General features: G+C 46.5%; 2 protein-coding genes across 3 annotated transcripts in view; one reads left to right on the top strand and one right to left on the bottom strand.

The window, feature by feature from the left end:
- Nucleotides 1–16,001, top strand: part of pctp (phosphatidylcholine transfer protein) — a 28,262-nt gene extending 12,261 nt beyond the window's left edge. For both annotated transcript variants that reach the window (XM_059948166.1, XM_059948165.1), the window contains exons 3-6: nucleotides 5,713–5,792; nucleotides 12,402–12,573; nucleotides 13,354–13,421; nucleotides 14,676–16,001. In XM_059948166.1, coding sequence (XP_059804149.1) covers nucleotides 5,713–5,792; nucleotides 12,402–12,573; nucleotides 13,354–13,421; nucleotides 14,676–14,771 — 416 coding nt within the window. In that variant the 3' untranslated portion in view covers nucleotides 14,772–16,001. The remainder of the gene's footprint in view (nucleotides 1–5,712; nucleotides 5,793–12,401; nucleotides 12,574–13,353; nucleotides 13,422–14,675) is intronic.
- The window catches only part of tmem100a (transmembrane protein 100a), a 47,199-nt gene extending 28,162 nt beyond the window's left edge, over nucleotides 1–19,037 (bottom strand). Inside the window, exons 1-2 of the mRNA XM_059948168.1 lie at nucleotides 18,667–19,037; nucleotides 16,716–16,871 (exon numbers count right to left, since the gene is read on the bottom strand). The gene's annotated coding sequence lies outside the window, so the exon portion shown is untranslated. The remainder of the gene's footprint in view (nucleotides 1–16,715; nucleotides 16,872–18,666) is intronic.
- Between the last annotated feature and the right edge of the window lie 456 nt (nucleotides 19,038–19,493).

Here is a 19,493-nt window from a genome sequence, read left to right as displayed (position 1 = left end):
GTCGAACCTCCAGTGGGTGGGTTTGAACTGCTGCAACGGGGCTTTAGTGTGCCGCTGCACCTTGGCTGTTTGGCACTGCGCGCACGTTCTGGCCCATTCACTGACCTGCTTGCGAAGTCCATGCAACGCAAATTTGCTGGAGACCAGCCGGACGGTTGTCCTGATAGATGGGTGCGCCAAACTGTGTATGGAGTCGAAAACTTGCCGCCTCCAGGCTGCCGGGACGTATTGGAGAATAAAGTTGCGTTGTTTGCTGTATAACCAAAACTATGTAGCCAGCTTTGTGTTTGCTATTTGCTATGTATGTATCCAATTTAGTAGGAGAATGAAATCTCTGTATTGTCTCTGTACTATTGAATACATCAATGCCTTGAGAATGTAGCTAACAGTGAAAGTAAGCAATGTAGAGATAACGGTGGTATACAGGGTCGTGGAGTGATGCTATGGGGACCAGTCAAAGCCAGGAAGGGGGACACGTGTTCCAGGGAGTAGACCAGAGCATGTATGGGTTATGGAGTGGTGTGATGGAGTGGAACCAGTCAAGGCACGAGAACAAGTATATGCTAATACAACTAAGATAAGAAATTACTATAAAGAGTGCTGTGAACTAGGGCTCGGCGGACAATTAGTGACACGCTCATTAATTGTCTCAGCTTTTGTTTGCAAATAAAGGCTTAAAACTTCTCGAAGAATCTTCTGCGTCTCCAGGTTATTTCAAGAAACCAAGACAAAAGATGATGGGGCGAGGTTGGCCAGTAGCCATGTTGCACAAGAGGGTCCTATCACCTGGGCCTACGAGAAAGTCCTGCAGCTGCAAACCCGAGACTGCGGTCCTGTAGCTGGGCATCTCGTCGTCTGCCTGCTGTGCCCCCGCCAGTGCTGCATAGTCCACCCCCAAGGGACAGGGCCTGGACAGCTGGTCTGGAGAGTGCGTCTGCCACGACATTGTCCTTTCCCAAGACGTGCTGGATGTCCATCGTGTACTCAGAGTTGTAGGACAGATGTCGCTGTTGGCGAGCCGACCAGGGATCGGACACCTTCGTGAATGCGAAGATCAGTGGTCTGTGAGCACGGTGAATGGCCTGCCTTCTAAAAGTACCTGAAATGCCGGATTGCCAGATACAGTGCCAACAGCTCCCAGTTGAAAGCACTGTACTTGAGTTCGGCTGGTTGTAGGTGCTTGCTGAAGAACGCCGGGGGTTGCCAGCACCTCTCAATGAGCTGCTCCAGCATCCCACCGACTGCTGAGTCGGATGCGTCCACCGTGAGTGCGGTTGGAACGTCCGTTCTGGGGTGCATCAGCATCGCAGCATCTGCCAAGGCTACCTTGGCTTTAACGAAAGTGGCTGCAGCCTCCTCATCCCAAGTAACGTCCTTGCCTTTACCCGACATCAGGGTGTACAAAGGGCGCATGATACGGGCTGCTGAGGGGAGGAAACGGTGGTAGAAGTTCACCATATCAACGAACTCCTGCAGGCCTTTGACTGTGTTGGGCCGGGCAAAGTGGCGGATCGCGTCTACCTTGTCAGGCAGAGGTTTTGCTCCGTCTTTGGTAATCCTGTGGCCCAGGAAGTTAATGGTATCGAGACCCAACTGGCATTTGGCCAGGTTAATTGTGAGGCCGAAATCATTCAGGTGGGAGTAGAGTTGACGGAGGTGGGACAGATGCTCCTGGTGACTACTGCTGACTATGAGGATGTCGTCCAAATAGATGAACGCAAAGTCCAGGTTGCGTCCCACCGCATCCATTAACCGCTGGAACGCCTGTGTGGCATTCTTCAGGCCAAACGGCATTTGGAGGAACTCGAACAGGCCGAACGGGATGATGAGTGCTGTTTTGGGGATGTCTTCGGGGTGCACCAGGATTTGATGGTATCCCTGGATGAGGTCTACTTTGGAAAAGATTCTTGCCCCGTGCAGGTTTGCTGCAAAGTCCTGTATGTGCGGCACGGGGTAGCGGTCTGGAGTGGTAGCCTTGTTTAGTCTGCGGTAGTCGCCGCATGGTCTCCAACCCCCAGCTATTTTGGGCACCATGTGCAGGGGGGAGGCCCATGGGCTGTCAGAGCTCCGTACGATCCCCAATTCTTCCATTCTCTTGAACTCCTCCTTCGCCAGGCGGAGCTTTTCCGGGGGGAGCCTTCGTGCGTGGGCATGGAGGGTCTGTCCCTGGGTTGGAATGTGGTTCTGTACCCCGTGTCTGGGCATGGCTGCCGTGAACTGCGGTGCCAGAATCGGTGGAAAGTCCGCCAGGATTCTGGTGAATTCGTTGTCCAACAGCGTAATGGAGTCCAGGTGTGGGGCTGGCAACCTGGCTTCACCCAGGGAGAACATCTGGAAAGTCTCGGCATGTACTAGTCTTTTCCCTTGCAAGTCGACCAGCAAGCTGTGAGCTTGCAAGAAGTCCGCCTCCAGGAGTGGTTGGGCCACTGCGGCCAGTGTAAAGTCCCACGTAAACTGGCTGGCGCCGAACTGCAGCTGCACTGTGCGGGTGCCATAGGTCCGTATCATGCTGTTGTTTGCGGCCCTCAGGGTGGGTCCTGGCTTCCTGTTGCGGGTGTCGTACCCCATCGGGGGCAAGACGCTGAACTCCGCTCCGGTGTCTACCAAGAAGCGGCATCCCGACTGTTTGTCCCAGATGTACAAGAGGCTGTCCTGGTGGCCAGCCGTCATAGTCATTAGCGGCAGCTGGCCCTGGTCCTGGCCCTTGCAGGGCGGGCAACAACGGCGGGCTTCTGTGCCCCACCGTTGGTGGTAGAAACACCACTGTTCACTGTCCTCCTCACTCCTGCCTCTGTGTTGTGTGCGCCCCACTGCCGGGTCTGGTCTGGTCCGCTGTTGGACGCGTGGCCTGGTAATCTGACTGACGGATGCCACGCTCTCCCTCTTGGCTTTCCACAGCACGTCTGCCCGGGCCGCCACCTTCCGGGGGTCACTGAAATCTGCATCGGCCAGCAGCAGTTTATGTTCTCTGGCAGTTGCTCTAGGAACGCTTGCTCGAACATGGGGCAGGGCTTGTGTCCGTCAGGCAGGGCCAGCATCTCGTTCATCAATGCTGATGGCAGTCTGTCTCCCAAACCGTCCAGGTGAAGCAGGCAGGCACCCCGCTCATGCCGTGAGAGGCCAAAGGTCCCAATGAGCAGCGCTTTGAATGCTTCATATTTGCCTTCTTCCGGGGGCGACTGTATGAAATCCGCAATCTGGGCGGCTGTCTCCTGGTCAAGGGCACTCACCACATGATAGTAATGCGTGGAATCAGAAGATATCTGCCAAATCTGGAACTGGGCTTCTGCTTGGCTAAACCACACGCGTGGTCGCAGCGTCCAGAAAGTCAGCAGTTTTGACGAAACTGCATGAACAGGTGAAGAGTCGATCATCTTTGGTCCAAATCCCGTTTGGACTGTTAGGGTCACCAATGTAGTGATGTGCTACACACAGTGCTGAAATAATGACATGCAGTCGGTAAGTCGTTTCGAGACTAGTTTATTCAAACTTCGCGGCGCTGGCATTTAATCCCCAGCGCCCGCCCACTCTGGCTGGAAATGAGGTCAAAGGTGCATATTACCAAAGTCTCCCCCCTGCGTGCTGGCTATTTGTGAGCCGGTTTGCCTGCACAGAAGGTGGGTCACCACAGGCTCACTTTCAAGAACTCAATCTCATTTTTTGGGTATTTATTGATTATTTATTTATTATTATTTCTTTCTTTTTGTATTTACAGTTTGTTGTCTTGAATGCCCAAGTTGGTGCAATCTTTCATTGATTATATTATGGATTTATTGATTATGCCTGCAGGAAAATGAATCTCAGGGTTGTATATGGTGACATATATGTACTTTAATAATAAATATACTTTGAACTTTGATTGTTGGGGTGCATCTGCCAATGAGGGGTTCGGAGTAATGGGTGTGCTAGTGACAAGGAAGCAGGAAGGTAAGGTGGGGGGGGGGGTGTCTGTGTCTTTGTACTAGTGAGCAGGGTGGTGTTGTACTGGGAATGTGGTGATGGTGGGGTAAGGTGTTTATGTACTATTGAGAGGATTGGCTAGGGACTAACTGGTGTACTCTGCAGCTTGCACTGATCTGTGTGAACTTTGTTCAACTGATCAAGATTATATATTAAGATACAATTTGTAAGTTGTATATTGTGTGAATTGCCTAGGAACTGTTGAGCTTGCATGCCTCCTGCACTACATCACAGGGGGAGCAGTGGCAGGATAATTCCCAGCAGAAACGTTTTGATGCATTTCTTTGTTTAAACAGCTGCCCTACATCTGTGAGCGTTGCTGAACTACAGGTCAAGTAGTCTTTACACAATCTTTTTCTTTCCACTTGCCCTGTGTGAAGTTAGAGTCCTCTGATGTGTGGTGGGGCGGGGGTAGGTTGCTCGTCTTTTTACATGATACACAATTTATGTGTTTTGTAATAACCAGCCCAGGAAGCTGCTGGGAAGTTCCACCCTGTGCATTCTGTGTCTAGCAATGCTGATATTTTCTCTTTTGTTAACTGTTTTTTGGATGTTCTGTTCTCTTAATCGTGTGGCTGAAGTGTTCACATTAGTAGCCTTCATCTGGGTTGGCCATCCACCTGGCCCTTCTAACAGGTGTCTCCTTTTATTGACCTGTGAGGCACCCTTTCCTCTGGCCCAGTAAGGAAGATGCATTGTCACTCCTGTAGTGGGGCAGAGCTCTGAGATCTCTCCACATGCAATAAAATATTTGGATACAAACTTCTTCCTCCCAGTAGTTTCCCATACCAAGATTAAAGCAAAAGGTTCACTGTATCTCATAAATGAATTTTAAACTGATAACAAAAGTAAACTGTTGTTTTTTTCTGGGCTATTTGCTGTATTGGCTTCCTTCAGCATCTCTTTCAGGTACTGTTCATTTCATTTCTACCTCTTGTCTGGGTGTCAGTAGCTAAAGTTTTTATAGTAATTTAGAATTGTAGATGAGGTGAAATGTAATGTTGAAACTCCTCAAACAATGATGTTGCATTGAACATCCAGTGCTGATTCTGGCCTTTCTGACCCAATAGATCTGTAAAAGGGTCTCACTTAATCTCATCCTCACCACATAACTTTACCTTTCTTTCTCTTTTGTGTTTAGATAGATAGATAGATAGATACTTTATTCATCCCCAAGGGGAAATTCAACATTTTTCCAGTGTCCCATACACTTATTGTAGCAAAACTAATTACATACAGTATTTAACTCAGTATAAATATGATATGCATCTAAAATCACCCTCCCAAAAAGCATTAATAAATAGCTTTTAAAAAGTTCTTAAATAGTTTACTAAAGTGCATTGAGTGGTAACTTAAGCTCAGTCCTAACCCTGGCACTTTAACATGTCTTGCCCCTGGTGGTTCCCTTGACGGTAAGTGATAATTAGCCATATGAATGTCCTGAGTCCCTGCCTTGCTGAGAATTGCGTAGAGGTGAGTGAACGAGCCAAGATTGCTCCCAAGTGTAGATACACGATGAGAAAAGACCAGGGATTGTCTGTCCTGCTTCTAACAGTTAAAGTCTACTGTGTACCAGAGGGCTGCTGTTGCCTGTGGTGCCACACCCTGGAATGTGACTCCCTTCCTGACAATAGTGTGGTGGACGCTAAAGGAAATGGAGAGAAACACTTATTAAAGGTGTCGTCCTATGCTGGTACTCAACGAACCTAATAAATCAATTAATCAACATTTAATTTTTTTTTAACCCTGCAGAGCTGAAGGAACTGGACCATAGCGGGCAGAAGGTGATTTACTGGGAAGTTAAATACCCCTTCCTCATGTCTAACCGAGATGTATCCTTCACTGTTCTGAATATCCATCTGGCCACAAAGTAGTCCTGGCGTCTGGTGGGTTCTACGTGGGGAATCTGGATTAACTTGGAGTTAGAATGTTGTTATTTTCTCAGTTACCTTGAGGAGGTGGTTTGTTGTTAATCATATATTTAAAATATACAGTCACAATCACCTTTGGAGTTCCCTTCTTAAATATTTTAAGCCAGGGATTCCCAACCTGGGGTCTACAGATCTCTGTTAATGGTAAGGCTTCATGGCATAAAAAAGGTGGGGAACCCTTGCTTTAAGCAGTAAAGATAATGTTCCATTGTATGCCTGGTAACGCCCAAACATCAGCTGTTCAGCAGAAAAAGCGAAGTATTTAGTTGTGCATGATACAAAAGCAATAGGATAAGTACTGAAGGAAGGGAGTCACAGTCATGTGGTCAGGGTGGGGTAGAAATTATGGGATTATGGGAGTAAGGTAGAATTAGACTATATTACTTTAACACATTCAGAATAACTGGTGGAGTCATGAGGGGCTGAATAGTTGCCTACTGTGCTGAGTTTAGTTGCTATAAGTGATTCTTTAGAACAGTTCTTTTAACAACATCAGTGTTCAGACACTGAAAAGAAAGCAAAGCCTTTCAGACAAGATCACATGAACTTTATTACTTTGTGAAAGCAGTACAGTGCAGACATAAAATACGGTTTGGCCCAGGAGAGATGAACTCTTTGCATCACAGCCTCCTGTCAGATGCACTTTGTAGCTTCCTGTGGGGAACGTGCTTGAGCCAAGACCAGATTTCTGACTGTCTCCCTGGGAGCTAAATGCAAAGCTTTGGTGATAGCCTGACTGAGTGCCTCTGAGGTGTTGCATGTCTGATGGACTGAGGAGTCACAAGGCACTATAGAGATGATAGCAGTGTAGAACTAAGCATGGGAATTGCACTAAATGACAGCATGCAAGTTACTGATGAAGGTCTGCAACCTAGAACATTAACTCTCTCTCTCTCCCATTCTGCTAAAGAGAAAGTTTGTAAGGTTATTGTCACAGTTTGGCACTGGTTCTGCTGTAGGAGTGTAATAATTCTACTAAAGGGCATAAATTGGTTAATGGGATTAGTCCAGATGAGTCAAAGTGGGCAGGGTGACCAAAGACCCTGTTTGGGTGCGGTTTGTCTCACAATGGGTTATTGGAAGGAAGATGCCGCCAGTAAGCGCTGACTCTTTGTATGCAGCTCTGATGGGAGTCATCAAATTTTCCCGGTTAGGACTACTACAGCTGAAATCCACAGCTAGAGCCATATGTGCTTCAGTAAGCAAAATGTTCTTTAAATGTCTTAAAACAATATCAATCCTCAAAATTGATGGATCTGGATGGCAGACTCTGGTCATGAGTGCAGTTCCCCTTTTAGGAAAACGGAATGAGGAAGGCACAGGTACATATGAAATGCACAACCCTTAGTCCCCATTCCCGACTACCCTAATGGTGAATATACAGACTCTGGAAAATAAAACTGAAGATCTCAGAGCAAAATTGCAGTACCAGAGGGACATCATGGACTGCAGTGTACTTTGCTTCACGGAAACTTGACTCGCTCCCGCCATTTTCGCTGTACCACTCACCAAAAAGACAGGTCAGTTGAGTCTTTTAAAGGTCGAGGAGGCTGAGTATGCTTCATGATTAATTCATTGTGCTGCTGTCTCAGTCGTTCTCACCTGACATCTAGTGGCCAAGTATCATCCATTTTATCTGCTGAAGGAGTTTTCTGACATCATCCTGATAGTGGTGTACATTCCACCTCTGGCCAACGTCAGACAGGCTCTGAAGGAGCTGAACACAATGATCAGCAGTCATGAAACAGCACACCCTGATTTCTTCCCTATCATTGCGGGGGATTTCAACCTAGCCAGCTTGAAGAAGCCTCTGAACAATTACCACTAACATATCACCTGGGGAACCAGAACAGCCAACACACTTGACCACTGTAATATCACTATCAAGAATGCTTACCATGCTATCCCATGCCCACAATTTGAAGTCCTGGCTGTACTACTCCCAGCAGAGACTAAAGGCTGCGGCACCGATGGTGAGGACCAAGAAGGGTATGGTCAAGGGAGGCAGAGGAATATTTATAGGACTGCTTTGAGTCAGTGGATTGGACAATATTGAGGGATAAATCTTTGAATCTGCCACATTTGTCACTGACTTCAAGACCTGTGTGGATGATTGAGTGCCTTCGAGAACATACTGGACATATCCAAACCAAAAGCTCTGGATGAACCAGGAGATTTGTAGTCTGCTGAGGACTAGATCTGCAGCATTCAGGACCTGTGATCCAAAACTATACAAGAGTTCCAGGTATGACCTACGGAAAGCTATTTTAAGAGTGAGAAAAAGAACAGTTGAAGTTAGAGATGGAATGGGATGCAAGTCACCTCTGCCAGGGTTTGCAGGTCATTACATCCTACAAGGTTAAACCTAATATCATAAATGGCTACACACACAAAATGCTGGTAGAACACAGCAGGCCAGGCAGCATCTATAGGAAGAAGCATTGTCGACGTTTCGGGCCGAGACCCTTCGTCAGGCCTAACTGAAAAGAAAGATAGTAAGAGATTTGAAAGTAGGAGGGGGAGGGGGAAATGCAAAATGATAGGAGAAGACTGGAGGGGGTGGGGTGAAGCTAAGAGCTAGAAAGGTGATTGGTGAAAGGGATACAGAGCTGGAGAAGGGAAAGGATCATGGGACGGGAGGCCTCAGGAGAAAGGGGGTGGGGAGCACCAGAGGGAGATGGAGAACAGGCGGAGTGATGGGCAGGGAGAGAGAAAAAAAGGGGAGGGGTAAAAAACTAAATATATCAGGGATGGGGTAAGAAGGGGAGGGGCATTAACAGAAGTTAGAGAAGTCAATGTTCATGCCATCAGGTTGGAGGCTACCCAGCCGGTATATAAGGTGTTGTTCCTCCAATCTGAGTGTGGCTTCATCTTGACAGTAGAGGAGGCCATGGATAGACATATCAGAATGAGAATGGGACGTGGAATTAAAATGTGTGGCCACTCTCACCGCTACCTGGACTATTCCTCTTTCCACCCTGTCTCTTGCAAAAATGCTATCCCCTCCTCACAATTCCTCCGTCTCCGCCGCATCTGCTCTCAGGATGAGGCTTTTCATTCCAGGACGAAGGAGATGTCTTCCCTTTTTAAACAAAGGGGCCTCCCTTCGTCCACCATTAACTCTGCTCTCAAACGCATCTCTCCCATTTCCTGCACATCTGCCCTCACCCCATCCGCCTGCCCCTCACTCGAGATAGGGTTCCCCTTGTCCTCACCTCCCACCCCATCAGCCTCTGTATAATTCTCCGTAACTTCCGCCACCTCAAACAGGATCCCACTACCAAGCACATCTTTCCCTCCCCCCGCCTTTCTGCTTTCCGCAGGGATCGCTCCCTACGCGACTCCCTTGTCCACTCGTCCCCTCCATCCCTTCCCACCGATCTCCCTCCTGGCACTTATCCTTGTAAGTGGAACAAGTGCTACACCTGCCCTTACACTTCCTTCCTCACCACCATTCAGGGCCCCAGACAGTCCTTCCAGGTGAGTCGGCTGGTGTGGTATACTGCGTCCGATGCAGCCTTATATATATTGGTGAGACTCGACGCAGACTGGGAGACCGTTTCGCTGAACACCTACGCTCGGTCCACCAGAGAAAGCAGGATCTCACAGTGGCCACACATTTTAATTTCACGTCCCATTCCCGTTCTGACATACCTATCCATGGCCACCTCTGCTGTCAAGATGAAGCCACACTCAGGTTGGAGGAACAACACTTCATATATCGTCTGGGGTAGCCTCCAACCTGATGGCATGAACATTGACTTCTCTAACTTCCGTTAATGCCCCTCCTCCCCTTCTTACCCCATTCCTGATATATTTAGTTTTTCCCCCTCCCCCTTTTATTTCTCTCTCTCTGCCCATCACTCTGCCTGTTCTCCATCTCCCTCTGGTGCTCCCCTCTCCCTTTCTTTCTCCCTAGGCCTCCCGTCCCATGATCCCTTCCCTTCTCCAGCTCTGTATCTGTTTTGCTAATCATTTTTCTAGCTCTTACCTTCACCCCACCCCCTCTGGTTTTTTATCATTTCGCATTTCTCCCTCCCCCTCCTATTTTCAAATCTCTTACTATCTTTCCTTTCAGTTAGTCCTGATGAAGGGTCTTGGCCCAAAACGTCGACAATGCTTCTCCCTATAGATGCTGCCTGGTCTGCTGTGTTCCACCAGCATTTTGTGTGTGTTGCTTGAATTTCCAACATCTGCAGATTTCCTTATGTTTGCATCATAAATGTTTATCTTCTTCAAAATGGGCGACAATCAAACCAGTGCCCAAGAAAGGCGGGGTGAGCTGCATCAACAACTGTCACTAACATTTTCTGTGATGAAGTGCTTTGAGAGGTTGGTCATTGCCTAGGCAAGGACTGAACTGCTGAATTTACCTATCACCACAGTATGTCTCCAGTGGGTGCAATCTCACTGGTTTTTCACTTTGCCTTGGATCACCTGGACAATAGCAATGCCTGCAGTAAGTCTGGATGCTGTTTATTGGTACAGCTCAGTGTTCAACATCATCTTACCTTCAGCACTAATCAACAAGCTATAACACCTGGGCCTCTGTACCTCCCTCTGCAACTGGATCCTTGACTTCCTCTAGTCAGTGCACATCAAAACCCACATCTTCACCTCACTTACAATCAATACTGACACGTGAGGTAATGTTAAAACTACATAGGACGTTAGTTAGACCTCACTTGGAATACTGTGTTCAGTTCTGGTCACTTTACTACAGGGAGGATGTGGATACTATAGAGAGTGCAGAGGAGATTTTCAAGGATGTTGCCTGGATTGGAGACTGCGCCTTATGAGAATAGGTTGAGTGAACTCGGCCTTTTCTCCTTGGAGTGATGGAGGAAGAAAGCTGACCTGATAGAGGTGTATAAGATGATGAGAGGCAATGATCATGTGGATAGTCAGAGGCTTTTTCTCAGGGCTGAAATGGCTAACATGAGAGGGCATAGTTCTAAGGTGCTTGGAAATAGGTACAGAGGAGATGTCAGGGGTAAGTTTTTCACACAGAGAGTGGTGGGTGTGGAATGCACTGCCAGAGATGGTGGTAGAGGCAGGTACAATAGGGTTTTTTAAGAGACTGTTAGGTAGGTACATGGAGATTAGTAAAATTGAGGGCTATGTGATAGGGTAGTTCCAGGCAGTTTCTAGAGTAGGTTACATGGTCGGCACAACATTGTGGGCTGAAGGGCCTGTAATATGCTGTAGATTTCTATCTTCTACACACCTCAAGGATGTGTGCTTAGCCCACTGCTCTACTTGCTCTACTCTCTCTACACCCACAACTGTGTGGCTAGGCACAGCTCAAATGCCATCTTCTGTATAAATGTGCTGAAGATACAACTATTGGTGACAAGGCAATGAGATGGTTCAGCTGGTTGAGTAGTGTCACAACAACAACCTTACACTCAATGTCAGTAAGACCAAGGAATTGTTTGTGGACTTCAGGAAGGGGAAATGGGGGGACATACACCAGTCCTCATCGAGGGTTCAACAATGGAAAGGATGGGCAGTTTCAAATTTCTGGTTGTCAACACCTCCGAAGAACTATTCTGGGTCCAACATATTGATGCAGTTACAAAGAAGGCATGACAGCGGCTACATTTCATTAGAAGTTGCGGAGATTTGGTATGTCACCAAAAACTCTGGCAAATTTCTACAGATGTACCGTGGAGAGCATTCTAACTGGTTGCATCACAAATCTGGGGCCACTACACAGGACCAGAAAAAGCTCCAGGAAGTTGCAAACTCTGCCAGCCCCATCAGTGGCCCTCGCCTCCCCAGCATTGAGGTGATGCCTTGAAAAGGTGGCATCCGTCATTAAGGACTCCATGTCTGCTTCTCATTGCTACCATCAAGGAGGAGATGCAGGAGCCTGAAGACATACACTCAACGTTTCAGGAACAGCTTCTTCCCCACTGCTATCAGATTTCTGAATGGACAATAAACCCATGTAAACTATCTCACTTCTTGTTCTCTTTCTGCACTACTTATTAAATATATATATACATTTCTTAATTTATAGTTTTTAATATTATGTATTGCAATGTACTGCTGCTGTAAAACAACATATTTAATGATATATGCCAGTGATATTAAACATAATTCTCTTTCTCTGTGACATTATTCAGGAAATAAGTTTAAATCAGTATTATGACAATTAGTGAAAAATCATTGAAACTCATGCAGTAGCGGGATTCTTGCAAAATCCAACTGATCACTGATATACCAGAGAAGGATTATCTCTTGCCTTGGGTAACCTGTCATATGTGACTCAGTCCATTCAACTGAACAGTACTTGAAATAGCCAGCAAGCCATTTGTTCAGTCATTAAACTGTTTAAAAATAGGCAACATTATGATAATTGATAAATTGAAGATGTCTTTGTCTACCACTGGTCAATAATTATTTGAATGACAAATGTACCCTTGCTCAAGGCACCCATATATCGAGGCTTGAACAAAGCATCATTTTAAGATTGAGAGCACCTTTCCCTAACTTTACCCACAGTATGTGTATGGGCGTGAGCTTCATGACCTAAATATCAACGGACGGAAAATTTGGGTGATCATTGCAAAATCAAAATATGTGCCGGAGTTACCAGCCAAAGCGGGCATCATCCGAGTGGAGGACTATCATCAGACTGTGGCTCTGGAGAGTGATGGTAAACAAGGCATGAAAGGTACAAATGTACAATATTACTTTCAGTCTTGTCCACTCCAAATCTCACATTAGAAGGCGGGGTAGGAAAATTAAAGCCCCAAAGTAGAAAGAGCCAGGGAATGAGGCTGACTGGATCGCTGACACGGACTAGATATCAGAGGTAAGTTTTTTATGCATGGAATGCATTGCCAGGGGTGGTGGTAGAGGCAGATACATTGGGAACACTTGAGACCCTTAGATAGGCACATGGATGAAAGAAAAATGGAGGCCTTGTGGGAGGAAGGGCCTGTTTCTGTGCTGTACTCTTCTATGTTCTATAATTTAAACACCTTCAAGAGATGTTGTACAAGTATCTGGCTATTGACAGCTTCTGGAGAGAGCTGAGGAGGAAGGGAAGGTCTATGAACAAGGAAATATTACTCTATTCACTTTAACATTTTACTTTTCATTGGCTTATCTGAAATTTCCAGGTGACTATTTGGCCAGTAATGTTATTGTGACTGCTATATGTTTCCTAAATGGACATTGAACCCATGAACACCACCTCACTTTTTAAAAATATATTATTTCTGTTTTTGCACTATTTTAATCTATTCAATATACATATATAAGTACTTACTGTAATTGATTAACTTTGTTATTTATTTTTCCTTTCTATATTATCAAATATTGCATTGAACTGCTGCTGCTAAGCTAACAAATTTCATGACACATGCTGGTGTTAATAAACCTGATTTTGTTCTAAGTCCTTCGATAAATAAAGGAAATGATGTCCATTCCATGATGTTTTCTTCTCCAGTGTTTCTACATTACTTTGATAATCCGGGAGGCTTGATCCCAACCTTCCTCGTTAACTGGGCTGCAAAGGTGAGTGAGTGTTTTCAGCGTTGTAGCAGCTATGCTTCTAAGAAGCAATAAATATTTTGTCCTCCAGGGGTTGCACAGTAGTGTAGTGGTTAATGTAATGCTGTTACAGCACCAGCAATCCAGGTTCAACTCACACCAGTCTGTAATGAGTTTGTATGTTCTCCCCATGACTCTGTGGGTTTCCTCTGGGTGCTCTGGTTTCCTCCTACATTCCAAACAGCATGTGAGTTAGCAGGTTAATTGGTCCATAAGACCATAGGATATAGGAGAAGAAGTAGGCCATTCGACCCATCGAGTCTGCTCTGCCATACACATGGGTGATATTGGGCAGTGTGGGTTGAGTATCTTGGTGGGTTTGTGATAAAGACATGAAGCTCTGTCAAAAAGATGAACAAGTATCTTCCAGGGGAACAGCAATTAAGGTTAATAAGGAAGAGAATGGATCCTGTCCTTGGCTGAAGTGCCTCAACTCAAGAGATGCTTAGGTCAGGGAAGATGAAGAGTTGGCCACTTAATTACCTTTCTGAGATCTGAGCCACATTGTAACATGCAGTAGGCAAAAAACAAACTGTTGGATGAACCTAGCAGGTCAGGCAGCTTATGTGGATAGAAAAGAACAATTGGCATTTCGAACCAGTTCTCTTTTAAGAGGTATTTGAATAGGAAAGGTCCCGAGGAATACCAGCCTAATGGAATTGCTGTAGATAGGCATAGACAAGATGGACTGAGAGCACCTGTTGTTGTGGTGTTCAGTGCTACAATGTCTGAGGCTGGTGCCAGGAGTTGATTTGAGCCATTGTCAAGGAGGAAGTATATATTTTTTGTCACAAAGCAGCAGGAATAATGTTTATACTGTAGCAACCATATTGTTCAAAAAGATTTAACATGACCAAGGGGGAACTCAACATCTTTAGTCCCCTAAGCCAATGAGAGGAGCCCTTTTTTAAAGTGCACCCTACCATCTTTGTCTCTTCTATATCTGTATTTCTGTGAGACAGCAGGTGCACCTGTGCACAACCTGACTCTGCTTTTGATGCAGGATGAACTTGTGAATGACCACACTCCAACAAACTAATTCTGCTCAGCAGTTTTAAAGTGCAGAACCAAGAGTTCTTATTCCAATTACAAAAGTGTTGATCTTCAGGGCAGGGTTTTGTTACACTGTAATATGCTGCTTATTTATTGCTAGGTTCATTGTTTGGAATCTATACCTTACTTCCCTCAGATTATTTACACCAATGTATTTTTCCACAGACTGGAGTGCCTTCCTTTCTGAAAGATATGCAGAAAGCCTGTGCTAACTACCCTGAATACTGCAAGAAATCTGGAAAAAAGTCAGCATTGTATTGATTGAGTCTATATCCAAGGAGATGACAATGGGCTCTTCTCACTTTATTGTGTTTTGAAGTGGAGGGGTATTGTTCTCATTTGTATATCACATTACATCACATTGCATTACTGCCCAATCAGTTCCTTTTCATCACTATCAATAAGATATATGGATCATGGGTTAAAGGTGAAAGGTGAAATGTTTAAGGGGAACTTCTTCACTCAGAGGATAGTGAAAGCATGGAACGAGCTTCCAGTGGAAGTGGTGGATGCAGGTTGGATTTCAACATATAATAGAAATTTGGATAAGTACATGGATGGGAGGGGTCTGGAGGGCTGTGTTCTGGGTGTGTGTCGATCGGACTGGGCAGAAGAACAGTTAAGCACAGAATGAATGGGCTGAAGGGCTGTCTCTATGCTGTGGTGCTCTCTGCCTTGATTTTGGAAACCCACCACATCCAATTTCAAAGGGAGACAGCACTTGTAGATTTGGGAACATAACTGTTAGGTGTGGGCTGGTACCAAGGAGGGAAAATGTGATCTGGTAACCTGCTCCCACTTGGACATCTTAGTTTCCTAGTTTCATCAGAAAACTTTGCCATTATTCAGAGCTAGACAGTGCATTGTAGGATGATTGTGAAAAAGAACAGAATCCATGACGAAATCCATCTTTAGACACAAGCCTGCATATTTTCGGCCATTTTCTTTCTTTCAGTCGCTGCTCACCGCTGCCCACTTTCCTCAACGCTGTTTCACACAGGGTTTGAATTGGGCACTTGTGTATTTGAAGACCATGAGGATTGGAGAGGTGAAATATGCTACTCTGGTGGGAAAATTTAAACCTGTTCTTGTGTGGTTGAGGGCTAATGCATAGCCCGTGGGAAATAAATACCCTCTCTGGAAGCTTGGAACTTCCCACTGGAAACAGCTCGAGAACAGCATGGGCTTCTGTCCAATGTGATGCTGTAAACACCGGGAATTGCCAAGAATGTTCAGTTTTCCATGTCACACTAATGTGCAACCCATCATGTGTTCCTGGAGGTAAAAGTTCTTTCTTTAGCTTTCGTTAATGCACTCCTTTCGAGAGGAAGAGTCAGCTTCAATTCCTGCCAGTAGAAAGCACTGGGGTTCCCTCACTGAGTGCTGCCTTTCACAGGTGCCAAGCCATTTCTGTAAAATCCATGTAAAATCTGTGACAGATTTTCAGCTGTTCACCTGAATGGTCTAATGAATTAAATATCCACTTCTCCATTTGGTCTCTGATCATCCTTTAAAATATATGGCACACATTTTAGACTCAGACCAGTGTGTTTACACATTCAAATAGCCTTTTAGCACTTTAGGAGCAATTGCTAACTGTTAGCTATGTATACAGTATTATACTGGTGAACAGTTGTGTCTCTAGGTTACTGAGGGCCATGCACCATGCTGTGAACAAATCCGTTACTACTTTGGCATCCTTAGCTATTAGCACTCCTGGCTGATGCTAGGATGTCCATCTGTGCCTACCCCTTCGGTAAGCACATTTCATTTCCCACAATGGGGCAGTTTACAGGTTTCCTTACATTTCTATAGCTGACAAACTGTTTCTGCCCCTCTACATTCACAGCGATTTAGAAATCCTCTCCATTCCTTTTGAGAATTGTACCTATCTCTGCATTTGCAATACCACCCACTGAAAAATGCTGTCGTCTCACAACTGTCCTGGCTGCTGTGTGTTCAAACTAATCATTGGCCTATTACCAAGTCAGTTTGGTTCCATTTTGCTGAAGTGCCCTGGGTTCCTTATACCTTAACCTCTGGGCCAGCCTATCGTGTCAGACTTTGTCAAAAGTCTGAAAATCACTAAAGTCCATGAAAAGCACATTTCTTGCTTTGTCTTTGGCAGTTTTCTTAACTGCTCAAAAAGTTAATCATGAACTCTTCTGTGTAAAACTGTGTTGATTTCTGCGAATCAGACCCTACCTTTCCAGGTGTCTGTAAATCCTGTCCTTTGAATCGTCTCCACTGACTTCCCTGCCAGTCATGTGAGGCTCAGTGGCAGAGTTGCAGACTTTTCCCCACTGTCCTTTTTGAACAAGGGGCATTATTAATCATCCCTCAGCCTTTGATACTTCACTCCTGGATAACAAAGATGGGAAAAGTCCTTGAATAATCTCCTCACTTGCTTCATAAAGCAACAACATAAAGAAATGGAGAATTGTCTAGTTGACTCCCTCACTGCTGTAGAATAGGCCTCATCATGAGTACTGAATAGATCCGTTTGGAGGTTGATGAAAATCTCCAGCGGAATTACTTCCTTTCCAGTGTAAGGGTGTGTACCCCGTACTGTATTGCCCCATGACTCTATAGTGTTGCCCAAAGCTGCACAGTTTTCCAGCTACACCCTAACCAGTGTTTTGTAAAGTTGCAAAAAAATTCCCCGACTGTTTTTATGCCCTGAGCTATGAACACAAGTAAGACACATGCCTTTTCACACTTTATTGACCTGTGTTGATGCTTTTGGGGAACTCGGCACAATACTCCCAGGGGCCCTGTTAACCACTTCTTATGTCCTGCCCTGATTTGACTTAAATTCCATCTGCCATTCCTTTGTCTGTTATCCTGTATAACATTAGACACCCATCTTCACTATCCACTAGACAACCAATTATAGTGTCATCTGCAATCTTCCATCATTACACCTATGTTCTCACCCAAATCACTGATATATTTAACCAACAATGGAACTGCAGCACATGCTACTGGACATAGGCCTTCATTTTGAAAAACAATGCTCTGCCACTACCTTCTGACTCCTACCTCCAATCCAAATTTGTATCCACAAAATGCTGGAGTTCCTCCACTTTTTCTGTGTGTTGTTTTGGATTTCCAGCATCTGCAGAATTTTCTGTTTCAAATTTATGTCCAGTTGGCTGGTTCACCATGTTTTGCAGGTGTTCTAACCTTCCACACTAGCCTTGTTGTAGCTGACATGATGTCAATCCTCATGGGCAGTGAGACATCATCTCCCTACCACTGATGCAAGGCTCACTATTCCTCACCTTATAGGCTCAGTATCTCTAACGTCACTCCTCCCCCGTTGCCACTCTTAGATACAGCAAAACATGGGTTAGTGTGGGGAATTAATGGCACAATGTGAAGGAAAGGCCAAGCAGGCAGGAAGTCTGATGGCTCTCTCCATGAACATTTCACACTCCTTAGCCTCTATCTTAGGCTGCTCTTAGCCTCTATCCTATCCCTTGCTGGTATCCCCCATCTTCAGGCTGCCCAGGCTTCACCCAGCACAAATATACCCTTCCGACCACCTTCACTGCGATTTTCAACCAACTTGTTCCCTCCTGTTCCCCTTCTGCAAAACAGCTGCGACCTGAAAGTGCACGGGTCCTCTTTCCGCACAGACCGCCTGGCCTGCTGAGTGTTTCCAGCAGTGGGGGTTATTTTAAGATGTGCACCCCTGTCGTGTTTACCGTAAGCTGTCCGGTTCGGGTCCGTACCTCCAGCCCTGACCCCTGCCATGGAGGCGGGTCGGGGGTGAGACCAGGAGGGAGTTAGTGCAGGTGTGGGTTCGGGCTGTTGTGGACCCGCCGTGTAGGTTCAATGTGCACCGGGTCTGAGGTGGGCGCACGGCCAGCAGGTGCCTGGCCGGGGACGGGACCAGGCTTTGCATCGCTGCCTGGATGCAGCTTGCACCCTCGCTGAGCAGTGTGAAGCGGCGCTTGTCGTGTCGGCTTTCCTACTCTCCGGTTGGCAGGGAGCGGGAGCTTGATCCCATGGCGAAGGAAGTGTGCGCCTCCCCCGGGTCCTGCAGTGACACTGTCCACGGGCCACCCCTCCGAATATTCCCACACCTTTTCTTTAGGTGGGATAGCTTTGTAATCAACCTCATGACCCATGTAGCAGTGGAGCGCCTTACAGATGTTTCCTGGACGAAGGCAGCTTTGCTTCCTCTGATCGACCGCTGGCCAGTAGTTTATCGCCGCGCTGCCTCTCCGGCCGCCACCTTAAACTGCCCATCTCCCCGCAAGCGCTGTCTGATCCGCTGTGTGTTTGCCGCAAGCGGTGAGGTCACTGGTTCCGCACGTTGGACAACCCCAAGAAACGGGGGCACTCGTGAGGCGTGATCACCCGTGTGCGGGAGTACTGCCCCAGGCCTGCAGACTCCACGGGGAGGGAGAGACATTGCCCGGTGCCTGGGTTGAGCGCTGTCCCTGCGCTAGCTTGTTGCTGCCATCTGCAGCCCTGCTCCGTCCCTGCACTGTGAGAGTGCTCGGCAGCAGTCCCGCCTTGGCATATCGGATTGGGTTCGGTTCTGTTCGTCTCATTGTAGGACGGATGTGGACGCGTGAGCGAGGGAGCTGAGGAGATATACCAGGGTGCTACCTGCATTGGAGAGGGTGCAAAGGAGATTTACCAGGATGCTGCCTAGGGAGGGAGAGAGAGGGAGGGAGAGAGAGAGAGAGAGAACACGAACCCTTAACTCCTGGTGGAGTCGTCCGGGCGCCATCATGACAAGCTGTTTGCACAGAAATGGATCCAACACGTGCAAGGCCCTCTGTAGCAGTGTACAGACGCTGGACACGGGCCATAGACTTAACACTGAAAGTAGTTCTGACGCTCCCTGTCAAACATCAGATCCTGTCTAAGGAAGAAAATATGCTGTGAGCAGCCGTCTGGGAAAGGACCCACCAGACCTCACCGAGTTCTTCTAACTCTCCTTCTTCCTCTCCCCCCTCCTTTTTA

The sequence above is a fragment of the Hypanus sabinus genome, chromosome 23 (genome assembly GCF_030144855.1).
Source record: "Hypanus sabinus isolate sHypSab1 chromosome 23, sHypSab1.hap1, whole genome shotgun sequence".
Taxonomy (NCBI): domain Eukaryota; kingdom Metazoa; phylum Chordata; class Chondrichthyes; order Myliobatiformes; family Dasyatidae; genus Hypanus; species Hypanus sabinus.
The sequence above is the reverse complement of the archived record's forward strand: the minus strand, read 5'-3'. Positions and strand labels throughout refer to the sequence as shown.